The 21,182-nt window shown below is 43.7% G+C and overlaps 1 protein-coding gene across 3 annotated transcripts in view; it reads right to left on the bottom strand.

Annotated features, from left to right (window-relative positions):
* The window catches only part of TRIM44 (tripartite motif containing 44), a 53,314-nt gene that overhangs the window by 13,274 nt on the left and 18,858 nt on the right, over positions 1-21,182 (bottom strand). For all 3 annotated transcript variants that reach the window (XM_033928747.1, XM_033928745.1, XM_033928746.1), the window contains 2 exons: positions 20,380-20,604; positions 14,582-14,601 (listed from right to left, as the gene is read on the bottom strand). In XM_033928747.1, the coding sequence (XP_033784638.1) occupies positions 14,582-14,601; positions 20,380-20,604 (245 nt within the window). The remainder of the gene's footprint in view (positions 1-14,581; positions 14,602-20,379; positions 20,605-21,182) is intronic.

The raw sequence follows: 21,182 nt of genomic DNA, 5'->3' as shown, positions 1-21,182 counted from the left end.
GGCTATTCTTTTGTTCTTATTTGAGCCAAGTATAGTACTAGTGACCTGGATTGGCCACCGTGAGAACGGGCTACGGGGCTTGATGGTCTGACCCAATAAGGCTATTCTTATGTTCTTACAATGAAGCCATTGTGACATCATTGGTGAGTTTGGCTCTTGGGCATTGGTGAAATGAGGCATTATGACATCACAATCTCAGCTCTGGAATGTTGCTACTCTTTGGGTTTCTACCAGGTACTTGTGACCTAGGTTGGCCACCGTTGGAAACAGGATACTGGGCTTGATGGACCTTCAGTCTGTTCCAGTATGGCTATTCTTATTTGAGCCAAGTATAGGACAATGAAGCTATTGTGACATCACTGCTGAGGTTGGCTCTTAGGCATTATGGAATGAGGCATTATGACATCATAATCTCAGCTCTGGAATGTTGTTTCTCTTTGGGTTTCTGCCAGGTACTTGGGCCCTCGGTTGGCCACTGTTTGAAACTGATGAACTTTCGTTCTGTCCCAGTATGGCTATTCTTATGTTCTTATGTCATATCCTTTCCTCATCACGGATTAGTAATGGCCCGATTTGGTTCACATGCTTTCTCTGTTCCTTTTGTCTTCAGTACATCAGGGGCTGTGGGACAGGAAAGCGGACGGCCACTACTTCTGCTGCTTAACTATGTGTTTCATCTGCATGCATCCTGCTCCACGAATACCTAGGAGCAGAGGATTTAAGCAGGGAAGATGCAGAGATCTTGGCCCAATGTTCCTGGGTGCACTGACTGCTGGTGCTGTCTCTGAAAGAGGCAGGAATTCAGCAGAACATTCTGAACACGGCTCATTGCTATTTTATTGAAGATATCCTATTGAGAGGGGGGGGAGTGAACCTCCACACAGTTCTCTTCTCTACATTGTCCTTGTTCTATTGGCTCTGTGCAGTCCAGGTCTTCCCTCCCATCCATCTGTCACGGCTATTGTCGCTCAGCCGCTCAATGCTCTCTGATCTGCGGAAGGCTGGGAAAAAACAAAAAAAGACAAAATTGGGTGGCAGATGTTCGAAAAAGGAGTGACTGGCTTGCCACACTGGTAAGCAATGTGGCAGCTAATGGCATGTGAAGTTATTCCACTGCCACACTTCCCAAACAAAAGGCTGGGATGCTGGGGCTGGCAGAAGCTGTTTCTAGCAGAGATCATTTATCATTTACATTTTAAAAGGGTCTCTAGTGCCTCAGTAGATGTGGCATAAGTCTTCGCTGCTTTTTGTCAGCTATTCATGGCCAGCTAAAGATGTATACCAGCTGTTAGCTACAGAGCATAACTGCCGCCGGTCTCTCAAACTGTGTGCCTCGGCACAGTGGTGGACCCTGAAGAGATTCCTGCTGTGCATCAAGAAATTCCAGAATTTTACATTATTTAAAAAAATTCCCTTCATAGACATGTACGTCGCATACGCAAGAGTCTGTCAATGTTATGAGCATCTGTGTGCGTAAGGATGCAACCGCCCGGACAAGCATTCTTTGATGTGATTGGTCCTTGAAAAGTAATGACAAATAATTTTATTGGAGCAACAAGACAATCAAGGCTTTGCTACCGTTTGGATCTTCGTATCTTTGCGAACTTGGATTTTCGGCTCTGACAGAAATTAAATCTAAAAAAAAAAAAAAAAAAAAGAGAATGACTGCAGATGATGGATGATGAAATGCATGTTTGCTTGTTGACTATCAAGCCACATTTTGAGTCAATTTGCCCTCAAAAACAAGCACATCCATTGCATTGATTAGCAGTTCTAATCTATCTACTTTAATTTCATCGTACGTTTGGTTTCGAGAAAAGTGAAGCCAAAATCAAAGAAGGTGGTTTTGTTGGACCCAAAATCCATGAACTGACCCTGCATTCAAACAGAAGCTGAAACCAGCTGAATCAGCAGCATGGGAAGCATTCGTGCTGGTTGTTCAGAATTTTCTTGGTAATCACAGATCAGAGAATTATGCTGAGCTTGTGGAGGACATGCTGACAGCAAATCAGCTAATGGGTGCCAGAAGGTCACTTAAAACGCACTTCTTACATTCTCACCTCGACTTCTTCTCACCCAATCTTGGTGATGCCAGCGATGAGCACGGGGAAAGATTTAATGAAGATATCAAGGTGTGGAAAGCAGATATCAGGGAAAAGTTCAATCCCAGTACGATGGGAGACTGTTGTTGGTTCTTGCAAAGAGAGACAAATTATATTGCACAAGCATTAAAAGCAAGTGTCTCAAACATTTCTGAACATGCCGACATCACTTGTGTGTGAGTTAAGAGAGACGCAAATCTATGCTGTAACATGTCTCCTTATTGTCTTCGTGTTTGTTTTCAGCGTAAACTCCTTAACACAAGTATGGTGGGACATACTTCATACTAGCAATATTGTGCCGATATGGCAAACTGTCTAAAAAAAAAAAAATCAGTATCTCAGGAATCCGACGTGCTAGCTAAATTTCAATTACAGATCTGAAATCAGCGTCATTAAATTAACTAAGAGCACTTCTTAAGTTCTCAGCAGCAAAGAAAAATGTGGTTTTTTTTGTTGACAAGTGCTTCTGTGGCCAGCTGCTGCTATCACCCTGCCCGCTTTGCAGATAAACCCTGGGACGCCCTGCCAAAAGGCAATGTCAAATTAAGGCTATCAATTGTGTGTGCAGAGAGATGGAGAATTGGACATTGCCATCCAAAAGTTTACTGCTGGCCTCAGACACTTCAGTCTGTTCTCACTCATGGACAGGGCAAAATCTGATTTAAAGTTAACATTTTCCTGGCAATGGCGCTGAAGCTTTGAGGCATAAACCTCAGAAGCTCGAAGGTGTGTACTGAAGTCCCTGCTCCAACGCTTGGTAGAAATTGCCAAAGCCTCCTAAGTGCGCAAGATCTTAGAAGAAAGTCCCTGTGACAAATGATCTTTACGGAGAGGGTGGTGGATGCCTGGAATGTGCTCCCGAGAGAGGTGGTGGAGAGTAAAACTGTGACTGAGTTCAAAGAAGCGTGGGATGAACACAGAAGATTTAGAATCAGAAAATAATATTAAAGATTGAACTAGGCCAGTTACTGGGCAGGCTCGTACGGTCTGTGTCTGTGCATGGCCGTTTGGAGGAGGATGGGCAGGGGAGGGCTTCAATGGCTGGGAGGGTGTAGATGGGCTGGAGTAAGTCTTAACAGAGATTTCGGCAGTTGGAACCCAAGCACAGTACCGGGTAAAGCTTTGGATTCTCGCCCAGAAATAGCTAAGAAGAAAAAAAAAAAAAAATTAAATTGAATCAGGTTGGGCAGACTGGATGGACCATTCGGGTCTTTATCTGCCGTCATCTACTATGTTACTATGTTTATATGCTGCAGTTCTGTGCATTCTTCTGGGGTTGCCGGTTAATACTAAGTCATTGATCTCTACCCAGTCAATATCAGGACTGTCCAGCGGCCAGCCCAAATATGATCTACTCTACTTCCCGGTGGAGAGATTTCTGCAACACTCAAAAACATATTTATCATATTTACATGGCACTTTATCCAGGACACTTTACAATAACTGATAATTAAATAAAACCCTGCAATCGAGGGTTGCTGATAGGGAGCTGAGCACAGAGCAGCTGCCAGGCTTCGCCTGCTTATCTCACAAAGAGAGCCCCCCCTCCCCAGCTGCCGCCTCAGCAGACTCCATTTACAGACAATTTCTGCTGGCTCTTGTTTGAAGATAATCTCTCCACACAGTTTCCTTGTGAAATTGCCCTACACGGTCTACAGGTACCAGAAGTGCACACTGGCTTTGCACCTCCTATTTGTGTGGGTGGTAGAATGAGGGCAAAACCCCACAGGTAGCGGACCTCAGTTGTGACCGGTCTCGGTAGCCCCTCAGCCTTATCCCTCCCCAAGGGCACAGGAGAGGGGACACAAGAATCATCTGAATGGTTTAACACACAAATAATTGTGGTTAGGGGTTGTAAAGGAGGAAAGGCCTAGTGGTTAGAGGTACAGCCTCAGCACCCTGAGGTTGTGGGTTCAAATCCCACACTGCTCTTTGTGACCTTCAGCAAGCCACTCAATCCTCTAGCTGAGCCCACCAGGCCAGATAGGGAAAACGCTTGCGTACCTGACTAAGCCACTTAGATAAGTTTAATAGGCTGTATATAAATACCTAAAATAAATAATCGGTATAAATACTTTGTCTGCTTCACGCTCCACCTTTTGGGGATTTGTTTAATATAGCCCTACTGTCTTTTCTCTCATAATAAACTTTAGGTTTGATCAGTTTTTATTCCAAGGTTCTGCAATTCAATTTCCATTAGATTGAGGAAAATCATTTTTACCCTCCAGTGACTAAAATCCAGATACACATTCAATTCTGCATGACAAAGACCCCGATGAATGCTATCCCAGATGTTTTGGCATTACGAGTCTTGGTAAGAAGCACAGATAATGAAGGCTCCTTGAAATAGCATCACCTCTAATGCTCAAGGAAAATTACATTTTCAGAGTAATTATTTTGTCAGTCAAGTGCCCCTAACTGAAGCATTAATCACCTCCCTCCCAAAGTCACTAGGAATCTGCTCTCTCTTTTGGCAAAGGCTGGAAAAAGACAGACGGGCAGGAGAGCTTTATTAACCCACCATTTGCCACGCTGCTCAGGAGGTGGACATCAGTTGCTCTAAGACTACATAATCTTTAAGTAAAGCAATTCTGGGCTTCCTAGCTGCCATCAGTGCTCAGCTATCAATAAGCAGCGAAGCTCCCAGAGTTTGCATTTCTTGCGATTTCACAGAATGTCAGACGGTGAACTTTCTGGTTCTAGCAAATTCATCCTGACCTCCAAGAATCCTGCAAGGACCACACAAGCGCGGAAAATGAATCCGACCCTGCGGCCCAGCCAATTTGCCCAGTCCTCTTCCTTGGCTCTATGCTAGTTGATTTCTCTTTCCCGTTTCATCGTCAAAAAGTGGGTATCTCTGCGCTTGTCCGAGGCTTACCTGAATTCTGTTTCTCCCCCGAGATCCACCCCCCACAAATCCACCCCCCTCTCCGTGAAGAAGTATTTTCTGATGTTTCTCCCAAGTCCATCCCCTTGGAGTCTCATATCATGACCTCTGTGCTGAAACATCTCATGCATTTATTTATAATTTTGAAAGATTCGAGGGCCTCTGTCTTTCACCTATGTTCTGCTGCTTGATTATAAATGCACAGAGAACATAATTCACCATAAGGTCAGGTGAATGATAAATGAATGCCAATTATAACTTTCATGCAGTGAGTTCCACATCTGCAGTATGTTTCAGGCACCACTGGGGGAGGGGGGGAACCACTTCGCTGCTGCTACAGCTGAAAAACCGCCATTGGATATTAAGGGGAACCGCTTCGCTGCTGCTACAGCTGAAAAACCGCCATTGGATATTAAGGGGAACCGCTTCGCTGCTGCTACAGCTAAAAAACCGCCATTGGATATTAAGGGGAACCGCTTCGCTGCTGCTACAGCTGAAAAACCGCCATTGGATATTAAGAGGTTTGACACATTATACACTCCCGTCAATAAATGCAACTTCAGAATGGGATTGCAATTCTTTCTTTTTTTTTTAAATTAGGATTTATTAACCACTTTTATGAAAAGATTCACCCCCGGCGGAGTCCAGCAGATACAGCTTGACATATTGTCGTCGTTCCCCCCTCCCCCCCAGCTTTTAATCATTTCACTATCTCCCAACTCAGCAACAGGAAACTCATGATACAGCAGTTCGATTATTTTTAATTTGGAAAAAATCCAATCATGTGATAAATTATTATCGGATGTTACACTGGCTCCCAATAGAAGCGAGGATACTTTTTTTTTTTAAAAAAAGGTCCGTATTTGTTATAAGACATCGCATGGCCTGGTGCCAACGTATTGCGTCGAACATTTTAAATTTCCAGACAGAAAGCCAACATTACATAAACTTACTATATTTACGTTTCCCACAGTAAAAGGCTGTATTTACAAATGACTTTTTCCACAGAATTTTAGCTTATCAGCAGCTAAGAAAGCAAACAGAATGTTAGGAATTATCAGGAAAGGAATGGAAAACAAAGATGAAAATGTTATAATGCCCTTGTAGCGCTCCATGGTACGGCCGCACCTCAAATACTGTGTGCAGTTTTGGTCACCGTATCTCAAAAAAAGATATAGCGGAATTAGAAAAGGTACAGAGAAGGGCAACAAAAAATGGTGAAAGGGATGGAACGACTTCCCTATGAGGAAAGGTTAAAGTGACTAGGGCTCTTCAGCTTGGAGAAGAGACAGCTTAGGGGCGATATGATAGAGGTCTTAGAGAATGACACGGTGGCGGTTTACCCGCGGCCACCGCATTTTAGCCGCGGGTCACCCGCCGAAAACGGGGAAGAAAACTAGCAGTCGCTGCGGCGACAGGGACAAGGCCATTCACCGCCCGCGGGGCGGTGAATGGGTCTTGTCCCCGCAGTGAGGCATGAATGATCGCGCGGTCCCCGCAGCTCACACCCGCCTGCCCAATCGATTCTAGTGTTTAGCCAGCTCTCTCCCTTCTCCTCACCTTAGTTTGTAGATTTTCTTTTTCGGCGACCCGCACGCTATCAGAGAGCCACGCACCCGCCGCTGCTCAGTTTCGATCTTCTGCTCTGACGCAACCGGAAACAGGAAGTTGCAGCAGAGCAGAAGATTGAACACTGAGCAGCCGCGCGTGTGCGGCTCTTTGGGAAAGCGTGCAGGTCGCTGAAAAAGAAAGCCTGCAAACTAAGGTGAGGAGAAGGGAGAGAGCTGGCTAATCACTACGATCGATTGGGCAGGCGGGTGGGGGCTGCGAGGACCGTGCGATCACCCGTGTTCCCGGCTCAAACTGTAAGGAGGGAGTGAAAGGGAAAAGGATTCTGGGCCAAGGGGATGAAAACGGAAAATGGATGCAGCGGGGACGGTGACAGGGCGGTGAATGGGATGGCAGTGGCGGTGACGGGGCGGTGAAAGGGATGGCGGTGACAGTGACGGGGCGGTGAAGGAAACGGCGGTGACGGGGCGGTGCAGAGGATGGTGGGCCGGTGACGGGGCGGTGACGGGGACAGATTTTTTCCCCGTGTCATTCTCTAAGAGGTCTCTAAAATAATGAGTGGAGTGGAAAGGGTAGATGAGAATTGTTTGTCCACTCTTTCCAAAAACACTAGGGCTAGGGGGCGTGCGATGGAGCTACTAAGTAATAATAATAATAATTTTATTTCTTATATACCGCTGTACCGTAAGATTAATTAAGATGAAGAGAAAGTACTTAGAGTTCCCTGACTGTCCCAAAGGCTCACATTCTTGCTAAAGTACTTGAGAAAAATAAATTAGTTAGGTTATAAACAGAGTAGAAGAAGGTAGGAAAACAGTTCATAGGAAAATTAATTTCGAATACATTATACATTATATATTGTTCAAGGCGGAATACAAATTATAGGAATTACCAAAAGAATTGCGTTATAAAGATTATCTAGATAAATTACATAACAGTGATTCGTGTACATTACATGGTGTGGTAGAGGATTCAATTTTGAGAATTACATATCAAGGGAATCAAGTGATAACAGAATATAGTGGAGATTATCAGTATATACGGTTTACAGATTGGAAGTTACCTAATAATGACGTAAGAAGTTTATTGGATAGTGTGGAAAATGTTTATATAGGAATCAGAGTATGTATGATAGGAAAGGTTCTAAGAATTGAATTAATGTGTTATTCTATCGAGGGAGAGCTTGTGCATAAAGGGAGGATATTAGTTGGTAATGACGTGTTTTCTGAATAGAAATGTTTTGATTTCTTTTCGAAACACTTTGATGTCTGTTGTATGGATCATTAGTTTGGTGATTGTGGGGTCAATTTTTGCTGCCTGTGTCGCTAGAAGGCTGTCGTATAGTTTCTTAAGATGGGTTCCATTATTAGGTGGGAAGGTGAATAGGTTTTGAGTTCTTCTTGATCTGGATGAGCGGTAATGGTTTAGGCGGTTGTTTAGGTAACAGTAGTAGATTTGAAAGAAACTGGAGAAATATTTCTTTGCATAACGTGTCATTAAACCTGGAATTTGCTGCCAGAGAATGTGGTGAAATCAGTTAGCCTAGCAGGGTTTAAAAAAAGGTTTGGATAATTTCCTAAAAGAGAAGTCCATAGGCCATTATTGAGATGGCTTGGGGAAGTCCACTGCTTATTCCTAGGACAAGCAGCATAAAATCTGTTTTACTACTTGGGATCTAGCTGAGTACTTGGGACCTGAGTTGGCCACTGTTGGAAACAGAATACTGGGTTTGATGAACCTTCGGTCTGTCCCAGAATTGATAGTTCTTATGTGAGCCAAGTATATAATGAAGCCATTGTGACATCACTGATGAGGTTCGCTCTTAGGCATTGGTGGAATGAGGCATTATGACATCACAATCTGAGCTCTCGAATGGTGCTACTTAGGATTTTAAAGGGTTTGAGGCTTGTGCAGATGAGGACAGAGCTTGCAAGGATGGGACAGGAAAATAACTCGACAGGGCGGGAAAATGAGTTCCCCGGGGATGGGGAAAAATTTGTCCCCATTTCATTCTCTACATCGCATTCGCCCCCACGGTCCATGTAGCTCACATGCAGTTACTCTTCCTATTTCAGACACAGAGGAGCAGAAAACAGCTATTTCTGGGTATTTGTGGGGGGGATGGTTGGAATGGAAAATAGCTTCCTTACAAAAGGCCCCCTGCCTATGTTCACTTCTTCCTATCCAAAGAGATGCTGTTCATATTTCCCAACTCATCTCTATCTTACCCTCTTTCATTAGCTTCACACTGGATGCCTTATATTTTAAGAGCTTCATTGTCAATTATAATCAGAACTAATTTGTTAAAAACGAAACATTTTAGTCCGACCACTTTCTGCAATTCATTTTACTATGGAGAGAAAAAGTGGAATGTATCATTTAATGGAAAAAGTGCCATTTACCATTATAGGAAACCAAGCTTCATTCAAAGGGTCATAATTTGAACTCAGAGCTCAGTTGGCTCGGGAATAAATTAAGGATGTATGTTTTCCAGACTGCATGAAATGATCTCACAGAGGAAAAGTGTGGGCGGGCGGTAAAATGGTATTGGGAGGACAGAAAGCATAAGACAAGCACAAGAGGATCCTCAGAGGTGGAGAAGGAAGGGTTTGATTGAAGTCTACAAAATCCTGAGTGGAGTAGAACAGATACAAGTGGATCGATTTTTCACTCCGTCAAAAATGACAAAGACTAGGGGGACACTCGATGAAGTTACAGGGACATATTTTTAAAACCAATAGGAGGAAAAAAAATTTTCACTCAGAGAATAGTTAAGCTCTGGAATGCGTTGCTAGAGGATGTGGTAAGAGCAGAGAGCATAGCTGGTTTTAAGAAAGGTTTGGACAAATTCCTGGAGGAAAAGTCCATAGTCTGTTATGGAGAAAGACATGGGGAAAGCCACTGCTTGCCCTGGATCGGTAGCATGGAATGTTGCTACTCTGGGGATTCCAGAATCTTGCTACTCTTTGGGGTTTCTGCATGGAATGTTGCTCCTATTTGGGGTTCCGAAATCTTGTTAATCTTTGAGATTCTGGAATGTTGCTACTCCTTGGGTTTTGGCCAGGTACTAGGGACCTGCATTGGCCACTGGGCTTGATGGACCATTGGTCTGACCCAGTAAGGCCATTCTTATGTACAACTTGAAGTCAAGAAGGGTTGACGGGAAAATAGACAAAGTACATCGGCTTTGCAGTCTATCTGCTAACTTACTGCTCGTTTGTACTCCCAGACCTGTACTCAAAAATACTTTACAAGTACCGAGTGAGACGGACAGTGTGCTCACAAATTGTCTGTATTTGTGACATCCGTCCCCCCTCCAACTCCCCCTTGTTCTACTATAATAATCTAGTGTCACACGTCCTCCTACCATTCTAAACTCTCCTCATCCAAGTTAATTATCGGTTCTTGGAACAAAGCCACTTCTCTCACCCCACAGTTGCCATGGAAACTGGCCGGCACCTGCCACCGGATGAACCGTGGCACTTCAAAGCAAATCAGTCCAACACCTGCTGTCAGTGCAAAACAGGCGGTGGCAAAAGCCCATGCAGCCTAGGAACGAGGAAGAGAAGGCTGAATTCAAATAATCTGAAAGAATTACGGGACAGGGGATGAGAAATGTCCAACCGTCTGGGGGGCAAAACAACGCCCTGAAAATTAGACAAGACTTAGCATTGGGGGAAAACTGGTGAAAAGGCAGGCCAAGTTTGAAAATGGGCCAAACTGGAGTGGGGGTTACCGAGATAGAGCCCTCCCCCCCCAAAAAAAAAAAAATGGCCAAATGCATTTCTATGGAAGAAGCTCCAGTTTATGTAACTAAGACTCTTACGTGCACTGAAACACGGAATTTATCCTTTCACACAGCTTCTCCCCTGTTCTCTACTGCCCCCATTCTCCAAAGCTGATACTACTCCCAAAACTACCTCTACAATTGTCCGACAAGCCTAACTGCCCACAACCCCCAAAACCACCCTGCAACAGCCCCACCTATATCTGTTCCAAACCACATTAAACAAACACTCACAAGGGCCCTATCAGTCCACAAAGTGCCCTAACCCCTCCAAAATGCCCTCTGCCACTGATCCATCACCTCATTATTTGCCCTATCCCCCCCCAAATTACCACTGCAACTGCCCCATCTTTCAAACTGCCTCACCACCACATAAACTGCTCTCAAACCCCCCACAACTGTCCCATTACCACACAAACAATACCCAACCCCTAGAATTATACCCACGTCTTACTATCTGTACCCAAACCTCAAATTCCCACAATCCCCTAACTGATCCCACCTGTCCCACCATCCAAGCCAGAACTATTCCCTCACTTTGTTCAGCCACCGCACAAACTACCCCGCCCTATAAACTAACCTCTGCAACTCTACCCCCATATCTTCTCCCACCATTGCACAAATTGCACCCCCCCCCCAAACTAGCCACACACACATACAAAAAGGATAAGAATGCAAAACAAAGATACACAAGCCATGCAGATACAACCACAGACAGGTGGGCATAGGGTTACCAGATTTTGTCTGTAAAAAAATGAGGACATGTGATCCTGCCCCATTCCAACCCAACTTGTTCCGTTTCCCCCCCCCCCCAGCCCCACAAACTTTCTCTCTTCTTCCCTGAGCTCAGGGCCTTCCATAATCCAGACAAACTGCCAGGTTTTGGAAATCCCCCCATGCACCTGGACAGTCCTCTAAAAAGAGAACTTGCCCGGTTTTTTTCAGACATCTCGTAACCGTAGGTGGGTGCATGCAGACACAAGCAATTAGAAACTATTTCATAAGCCATGCTCTGCGTTTCCACCAATTGGTTTTTTTTTATGGTTCAGTTTTAGGAACTGGCGTGACCTTCATTGCCTCTCCTAAATCACTAAAAGCCCCGAGTTGTGTCTGACAGTGACATGACCCCGATTGCACCCTTCCCAAATCTGCTCATTCACCAGCATGCATTACCAGCCTCTACCCTACCAATCAGTGACTGTTTTTACGCATATGGCCCTGCTTTTCAGCCTCCTATGCAAATGAGGCCCTGGAATAGACCCTCATCCCTCACCCCCAGGGCACTCCTTGGCAATGCACTGGGGTTCACACAAGTTTTGCCTCTCCGCAAGACATGGTGAGAAACTCTTAGCCGATAGGTTTTAAATTACTGTTATAAGAGTCAGCTCGGTCTTCTAGCACTTACTTAGAATTTAGGGAGCATCTAAAAATATACCTATTCGCCAAATACTTGGGTAACTAATTTCTTCCATTCAATTGTATAGTTTATCTTTTGTAAATTCACCGATTGTTATGTTATGTCTTGCCTTTATCTCTATTAGAGAATGAAGCCTATCTTCACCGGTACCATTCACAGCGCACGCGTCTGAGAATACATGGTGGATGCGGCTTTCGTTTAAAGCTGACCTTACCCTTCTGGCTGCAAGCTTTTATTATGCTGAAGTTGCTAAGTGCTGCGCTTCTTAAGACAAAAGCCCGAGTGAAAGTTCATGCCTCCCTCAGCAGAAAATGAGTCCTACGAACAAAGTAGTAATTGTTGGGCGATCCCCTGCCCCCAAATATTCCTTTTAGAAAGCCCAGTTAATTAGGCCCCGCCTGAGAGAAAAGATGAGTCGGCCTTGCAGAGCAGTCCTTGCCCTTTTAAGCTGACCCTTGGTACAAACGTTTCTCTGTCTCTAGGGTCAGCTAACATTGCTTTCCAAGAAGCCTCTACGCAGAGTGCCAGAGTTCCCAAGTCACCCAGCTCTAGAAAGGAGAAGTTTTTGGCCCTTTCTGGGTTTGAATTTAAGAATACTACTGGGTCAAACCAAAGAGCCATCAAACCAGTATTCAACTTCCACCAGCAGCCAATCCAGGTCACAAGAATCCCTCCCAAATAGATAATTCTATGGTGTGTACTCCCAGGGGATAAGCAATGGATTTCCGCAAGTCTACTTTTAATAACGTTTTATCGACTTTTCCTACAGGAACTTGTGCAAACCTTTTTAAAAAAAAAAAAAAAAAAAAACCCAACCGAAAACCCAGCTTCGTCAACTGCTTTTACGAGTTCCAGAGGTTGACTATGATTTGAGTGAAAACATTTTTTTTCCAATTTGTTTTAAATGTTGATGTATTTTTACTATTTCTTCTTCCTTCTTTCTTGTCATGTTAGTCCCCCTTGGTCTTGTAATCTCCACTTTTTTTTTGTATATATAAATTTTAATTGCTTATACTGTATATTTGTTTTAATGCTTTTTAATCGATTGTAAACCAGATGCTTTTTTTGATACCGCCAAGAAAAGGATGTGTTCTACTTAATGCAATGGGTGTTGCTTGTGTCTTCAAACCTTTATAGGCAGAGCCATTTACCCTGGCATCCTTTGCGACTCTGTACGGCGCTCTAGAAATTATTAATAGTAGTACTGGAGGGGGGGGGGCAAATTGCATCTGGAAGAGGCAAGTCAACGTGTCTTTTCCACACTTGTCTGGCAAATCTTTTTAAGGGGGGAGGGGCGTGAAGCCCATGTTTACAGAGTACTAACATTGAACCCCTGATTGCTGAACCCAGGTGGCAAGAGCCACCTGGGTCAAGGGTGGGCATCTATTTACGATGGACACGTTTTGCTGTCGTTGCACCGTGGCTTTCCCATCGTGCCATCTGTGGCAGCCACAAACCCTACACCGTTCAGCCGAGACTTTCTTGGGGATCTGAATAAGGAAACTTTGCAGGATCTGAAGCGCTGTTCTCAGGAGGAACTTCAGCAAGGCTGCAGCTACCGGCAGGAAAAGAAAGGGTTTTCTTTACTGTAATTATCAGCTTCAACCAGATGTGATGACAACACCTTTCACAAGTGCACACCTCATTCTTAGAAATAATGAACTCGGCGGGACTGGGAATGAAAGAAAACCTCAAACAAGACAGAAATAAATGAAGATATGACAAAGACAAAAACAAAACTTTCAAGCCTGAAAATCAATCACATGTACGTAGTGAAATCTGCTTTTGACAGAAGTTGTTGGGTTTTTTTTTTAGGATTCTGAAAGCAAAGTCTTCATTCCTTATATCAAGCCAGACAGGCCTGTTTATTAACAAAACACGGAGAGAAGTTTAACCGGGGGCTGTACAGACCAAGGATGCTTTGTTGCCTTGCGCAGTTCCTGTCTCCTTGACCTAGCATGGTTCAGCCCTCTTTGCGATGCGGAACTCCTGGTCTTGTGCCTTTTGCCAAGTTTGTGTCTCTTCTAGCTCCTACCCCTGCTCTAAACATCATAAGAATAGCCTTACTGGGTCAGCCCAATGATCCATTAAGTCCAGTAGCCTGTTCTCACGGTGGCCAATCCAGGTCCCTAGTACCTGGCCAAAACCCAAAGAGTAGCAACATTCCATGCTACCGATCCAGGGCAAGCAGTGGCTTCCCCCATCTCTCTCTCAATAACTATGGACTTTTCCTCCAGGAACTTGTCCAAACCTTTCATAAAACCAGCTACGCTATCCGCTCTTAGCACAACCTCTGGCAATGCGTTCCAGAACTTAACTATTCTCCGAGTGAAAAAATATGTCCTCCTATTGGTTTTAAACGTATTTCCCTGTAACTTCATTGAGTTGATAGGACTATTTCCTGGCAACCCTAATGTGCTTCAGCTGCTACAAGAATGATTTTTCACAGGAATGAAGCATCTTGTAGCCATTTTAAGAACATAAGAGCTGCCATACTGGGACAGACCAAAGATCCATCCAGCCCAGTATCCTGTATCCAACGGTGCCCAACCCAGTTCACAAATTATGTCCTCTGGTTTTACCATTTTCCTTTCTCTGGAAAAGATTTTGTTCTACGTTAATACCTTTCAAGTAGTTGAACGTCTGAATCAGATCTCCCCTGTCCCTCCATTTCCCAAAGGTGTCCACCTTCTGCATCCGATCATCATACCTGAAAAGCTCACCTTGCCTCATCAAGCCTTATGTAACTTTACGTACAATCCCAAATACAGATATGAAAGGAGAGCTTGGGAGAGAGAAGAATCAAAATCACGTCTTACCTGGGGTCTTGCTCTTGATTCTGTGGGAAAAGGAAAGCAAGAGTTATTACCAGGAGATGTACAGTTTCTGCTCATTTGACATTCTTATCAAACTCAGTTATGGCGACAGGGGTTCCGTCCGACTGCTACAGCCGGTTCTCTTTCTCTGTACAGGTGAGCGACCGGGAGCAAGAGTTTGCTCTCAGTCTGAATTCAAGGAAGCATGGGACGGGCATGTGAGATCTCTTAGGGAAGGAGGAGATAGTGGATTCTGCGGATGGGCCGACTGGATGGGCCATTTGGCCTTTATCTGCCATCATGTTTCTAAGTTTCTATAAGTGGTCAAAACAAATTGGAGGACTACTGTGTAATCACTTGCAAACAAGTATCCAAAATTCAACATGGTGATAATATTGATGGACACAATGAAGAGAAAAGACCTCAAATTCCCCTTTGTCAAAAAAAAAAAAAAAAAAAAATTAGAGTTTTTGCAATGAAAATATGATGGGGTACGGTTCTTATCGTGAGTCAAAACCTCGCCGTGACCCCAGAATGTGAAAAAACTATTTTTTTTTAAAATGGAAACATTCTATTTTCCATTTTTGTGTGGTTTTTTTTCACCCTGAGGTTGCGAGTTCGATTCCCACGCAAACTCCTTGTGACGCTGGGCAAGTCACTTAACACTTCATTGGCCCAAATCTATCTCAATGCATATTTATTGTGGATATCCTGAAAACCTGACCTGGCTCCGGCTCTTGAGGACAGGAATTGCCTACCCCTGCCCTAGCTCAAACCCACGCTCATTATCTGATCTCTAAACTAACAGTATTCTGGATTGTAGCCAGCATAAACAACAATAATAGGCAATATAATTTTATTTTGTGTAAATAAGACGGAAAGTTTCCCGAGTGTGTCATCAACCACCAACAGAGAACTAAGGGTCAGAAATATCTCACAGGCACGTGTCCCTCCCAAAGGGGATGAAACAGAAGCAGGAATACAAAGCAAGGGCTTCCATGCAGCTAGAGAAAGACACGGGGACAAATTTGTCCCCATCTTCATCCCCGCGAGTTTGAGGCTTGTGCAGATGAGGACAGAGCTTGTAGAGACGGGGGAAGGACAGGGACAGAACTTGTGGGGACAGGATGGGGATGGAGATGGATCCCGCGGGGACAGGGACATATTTGTCCCCGTGTTATGTCTTCTCTACGACGCAGCCTCTATTCACTCCTCTCTCTGCAGGCCACGATCTCACGGTCAGGATCGCACGTTGGTAGCAAGGGCATGGCCCTGGTAAACATTTTGTCTGGAGCGTACTATCGAAGGAAAAGCCTATCAAGGGACAGGTTTTGAATTTATTTCATGCAATATCCAAGAATAAGCAGCCGTAAACAGATCTGGTGTGCAGATGAGAGGAAGTGTGGGGGTGGTTAGTTCTGGGCAAGAGGGAGCCGTTTCAGCTTCATAAATAGCTCCCTCTGAATACCAGGTTTGACAGCTCATAAGGATTTTGATATTCTCATTCTGCTACCTCAAGGATGTCCATTTAAAATACAGCAAATACCTATTTATCAGGCCATATTTAGATACAATGAGAACATTGAGGTCTTGCGTATTCAAAGACACGATTGCCACCAATGTCGATCTATCTTTCAATAGAAGAACATAAGAAGTTGCTTCTGCCAGGTCAGACCAAAGGTCCTTCGTGCCCAGCAGGGCCCTTTAATCTAATCTAATCTAATCCTTAGGTTTGTATACCGCATCATCTCCACGTTCGTAGAGCTCGACGCGGTTTACAGTAGGAGAAAAAAGGAACTACAACATTTTTTTTTTTTTCTATCGATACTCTTTCTATAACCTGCCTCTACCTCTATCTGTATCCCTCAATCCCCTAACCTGCCTCTACCTCTATCTGTATCCCTCAATCCCCTAACCTGCCTCTACCTCTATCTGTATCCCTCAATCCCCCTATCTATCTGTACCCTTTCTATAGCCTATCTCTACCTCTATCTGTATCCCTCAATCCCCTAACCTGCCTCTACCTCTATCTGTATTCCTCAATCCCATCTATCTGTACCCTTTCTATAGCCTATCTCTACCTCTATCTGTATCCCTCAATCCCCCTATCTATCTGTACCCTTTCTATAGCCTATCTCTACCTCTATCTGTATCCCTCAATCCCCCTATCTATCTGTACCCTTTCTATAGCCTATCTCTACCTCTATCTGTATCCCTCAATCCCCTAACCTGCCTCTACCTCTATCTGTATCCCTCAATCCCCCTATCTATCTGTACACTTTCTATAGCCTATCTCTACCTCTATCTGTATCCCTCAATCCCCTTATCCTTCAGGAATTTATCCAAACCTTCTTTGAATCCTTGTAGCGTGTTCTGCCCTATCACAACCTCCGGGAGTGCAATATCTGTTGTTGGCTTTGATCTGGCATCCAACAACATGGCTTAGAACTGAAAGTTCTTCGTTTCCTCATTCTGCTCCAGGACCCTTGTTTTAAATTTAAAACTAGCAGAACCTATGATGTTTCTACATCAGAAATACTCAAAGACACCAGAACTTCTCCTTTTGGATTTATAAAAGAACCCCTGGCAGGGCTTCTGAATAGTATTTTGCTTCCCCCCCCACCTTTGATTTCAGGAGAGAAAAACGGGGTCACTGGTCTTGCTGAATTCAATGGAGCAGGGACTGCAAGATGGGGCAATCGAATTTACAAGCAGGGTTAGTCTCCCGCCGAGTGTGTCATTGTATTGTGGACAAACAACGTCCTACTTCTGTCCTCTGCACACAAATGCTGCTTCATACAGAAATCCTGATGAGGCCAGGAGAGGGCCACTAATATACATCACTGGTTTCTTCCATCAGGGACTGAAAAGGCTTTGTGCCGGTGCTCGAGGCCACGGATTAAAAAAAGAGAAGGGTCTCGCATCCAAAATCTACGAATAGCTGTGGCAAAGGGGCAGGAATTACCCTGATCGATCATAGCCATCTACTACTATTCATTATTTCTTACAGCGCTACCAGAGGTACGCAGTACTGCAGAAAGTCACGATTGAGACAGTCTCTGCTCAAAAGAGCTTACAGTCTATACAGACAAGACAAACAGGATGCCAGGGTGGGGGATGGTTAATCTGCTGGTTAGATCTTTGAAACGCATGGATTGTCCACATGGCATATGCCAACTGTGCTTATCGCTCCCAAACAAAAGACCATTGTGTATGTCTTTCGGTTCAACTTCTCTTAGAAAACGACGACAGGCCCGTTCATATTGCCAGTGACTAGGAACGCATTGGGTATTGTTCACTTTTTGTGAAAGGAACATTCTAGAATAATCACTAGGGCTGCAGTGTAATATCTTAATTTATCTTGGCTAATAAAAATGTATGTCTTCCCGGCACTGAAAGTTTTTGGCTTCTCATTAGTTTTAGTCAAGGTCCCTCTAATTGTGTAAACTCGAACGCATGATTTTGATGCTTAGCGAGCAAAGTTGCGCTTGTAAGTTACAGACTAGGGCCAATTACGCGCATAACAACTCAATAATTAGCTAACTGCATTAACTGATTATTGGGTCTAACTGGCGTTACATACAACTGCCTTTAGTTGAGAATTTAGAAATTGAGCATGCAAAATCCAGCAATGCAATTACAAGGGGGGGGGAGGGCAAGGACCTAGGAGGGACATGGACAGGTCAGGGGCATACCCAGCACTTACATGCATATGTTATAGAATGCTACCAGTTAACATAGTAATATGGTAAATGGCGGAAGATATGGACCTGTGTGGTCCATCCTGTCTGCCAAAGAGCCACATTCATTCTTAGGGCACTGTTGAAGCAACAAACCAGTTATTCTTTTTACTTGCTAGGTTTCAGTACAAGATTTCTTCCCCCCCTCTCCCCCCCCCCGCGCGGGAACTCATTTTCCCATCCTATCCCCGCGAGTTCTTTTCCTGTCCCTGCCCCATTCCTGCAAGCTGTATTCTCTTCTGCACAAGCCTCAAACCCTTTAAAATCCTAAGTAGCAACATTCTAGAGCTCAGATTGTGATGTCATAATGCCTCATTCCACCAATAAGAGCCAACCTCATCAGTGATGTCACAATGGCTCGATTGTTCTTTACTTGGCTCAATTTTACTACACTTCGATTTCTAGAGTGGTGCAGTGGTTAAAGCTACAGCCTCAGCACCCTGAGGTTCTGGGTTCAAGTCCATGCTGCTTCTTGTGACCCTGGGCAAGTCACTTAATCCCCCCATTGCCCCAGGTACATTAGATAGAGTTTGAGCCCACCGGGACAGATAGGAAAATATGATAAAGTACCTGAATGTACATCACTTAGCATATAAGTGGTATATAAATATAAATAATAAAATAAATAAATGAAGAAACAATTTAAAATTTTTCCTTAGACCCCAAAATAGAAGTGGGTATTCTGAAAAGGAGAAAAGAGAAAGCAACAAATCTACATGAAATTAAGCTCCGATACAATCCTTAAGTTAGCAATCTAAATAGTTTGATTTTCAGGTGGACCAACTTCTTTAAATTAAGATGCTCCGGCTGATAATAAATGTAAGTTATACTCAAAATATTTGACATTTGCAGGGATAATAAGCCAGCAAAAATTTTGCTCCCAATGACAAAAACTTCTCGTTTCATATCCAAAAAAGCACTTCTAGTATTCTGTGTCTGTCATGTCACATCTGGGTAAACCCAAATCTTTTTTTCCCCATAAAAAGGAACGCGAGCCTTTCTAAAATATAATTCCATAATTAAGTTCACATCTTGTTCAAATACAAACGAGGCCAAAATGTTGGCCTTTTAGAGTTCTCCGTTAAAGAAGATTCTAAAATTTCTGAACCATTGAGGTCTTCATTCCTCGCTCATTAGTCTCTGGAGAATCTCCTGTGAGGAAATATAGTGCATTTTATTCACTGGAGGTTTATTTTGAGAGGAACATTTTTGAACTTCTATCAAGTATTTCTTAAAGGCTTCTAGAGGAGGAATCCAAGAAGATTTTGGAAAGTTCTAAAGCTCTGGAAACCTAACTGTTAACTTAGATACTTAGAACACATGTGTCAAACACAAGATCCGTAGGCCAAATCCGGCCCGCCTGGCCGTTTTATGCAGACCTTTCAGCCTCCCCCCCCAGACACACACACATAAGTGATCCACTGCCTATGCCTAGAATGACTATTTGAATAAATTTTGGTAACATCTATGAGGTGAAAATAATCAGGTAGATCGCTGGAATGGTGTCTCAGGGTGAGGAAGGATCTATACTTCTAAGACAGTGGTTCTAAACCCTGTCCTGGGGACCCCCCAGCCAGTCAGGTTTTCAAGATATCCCTAATGAATATGCATGAGAGAGATTTGCATATAATGGAAGTGACAGGTATGCAAATCTTTCTCATGCATATTCATTAGGGATATCTTGAAAACCCGACTGGCTGGAGGATCCCCAGGACAGGGTTGGGAACCACTGCACTAAGACTAAGTATCTTAATTTATAACATTTTATTGAAGGAAATAAGTAAATATAATATAATACAAATAGATTTTCATTTCAAATTGATTCACAATTATGATATTTTCATACACATTTCTATCATTCCTCCAAAATATATTTCCATTTGACCCATATCAACCCCCTACTCTCCTCACCTCCCTAAAAATTTGGCCCGCAACTTAGCCTGTGTTTTAGATTTTGGTCCCTAATGTGATTGAGTTTGACACCCCTGACCTAGAAGATGGTATGAAAAATCATATAATAGTGATCCCAGATGGGACGCCCAGTGCACCTATTGAGGTTACCTCGGGTTTGAGCAAGGCGGGCTCGCTGAGGACATTCAGCTGCTTGATTATTTTGGCCATCTCCACCACCCCCTTGATCTCTGCTAAGACTTCAGACATGTGAGCAGAGGCCACAGCATCCTGCAAATCCAGCAAGTGGAGTGCTCTTCTTTCTTCCTCACGAGCCAAGTGGTGCATGTCGTCAAACTCGCGTTCAATGATTGCCTTCATTTCGCGCTGGGTCACCTGCGCATCAAAGACACAATTGACAAGAGAAACATCATTTTAAAAAGAATGCCACACCATGGTATTATTATATCTACCATCGCGTGGAGGGTAATTCTGCATAAATTTGCTTGGAAATCATTAGGATAATGGCACAAAAGTCCCCACGTAAAATCAAACAGAAGAACGGGATAGAACACGTCAACCTTGGGATAGACAATCTTTATTTGTATCAATAAATTCACAATGATAATACATATACATTCATTTCAAAATTCACATTAAAAAGTCCAACTGTATTAAAGTCCTGATAAAGACAGATGTGACCCGACATGGTCCTTGTTTCGGCCTCTGAATGGAGGCCTGCCGCAGAGGTGTATGCATACGTAGGAAACTCTACAAGAGCATCAAATCAAAAGCTTATGAATGACACTACAGATATATAAAGAATATAAAACCATGACTATAACACATTGCCTAAGAATATACATATACAGTGGTGCCTCGCATAACGAACGCCTCGCACAACGAACGCTGCACACAACGAACTTCATGTCTTGATTCACACAACGAACTTCGTTTCACACAACGAACTTCAC

The sequence above is a fragment of the Geotrypetes seraphini genome, chromosome 19 (assembly GCF_902459505.1).
Source record: "Geotrypetes seraphini chromosome 19, aGeoSer1.1, whole genome shotgun sequence".
Taxonomy (NCBI): Eukaryota; Metazoa; Chordata; class Amphibia; order Gymnophiona; family Dermophiidae; genus Geotrypetes; species Geotrypetes seraphini.
The sequence above is the reverse complement of the archived record's forward strand: the minus strand, read 5'-3'. Positions and strand labels throughout refer to the sequence as shown.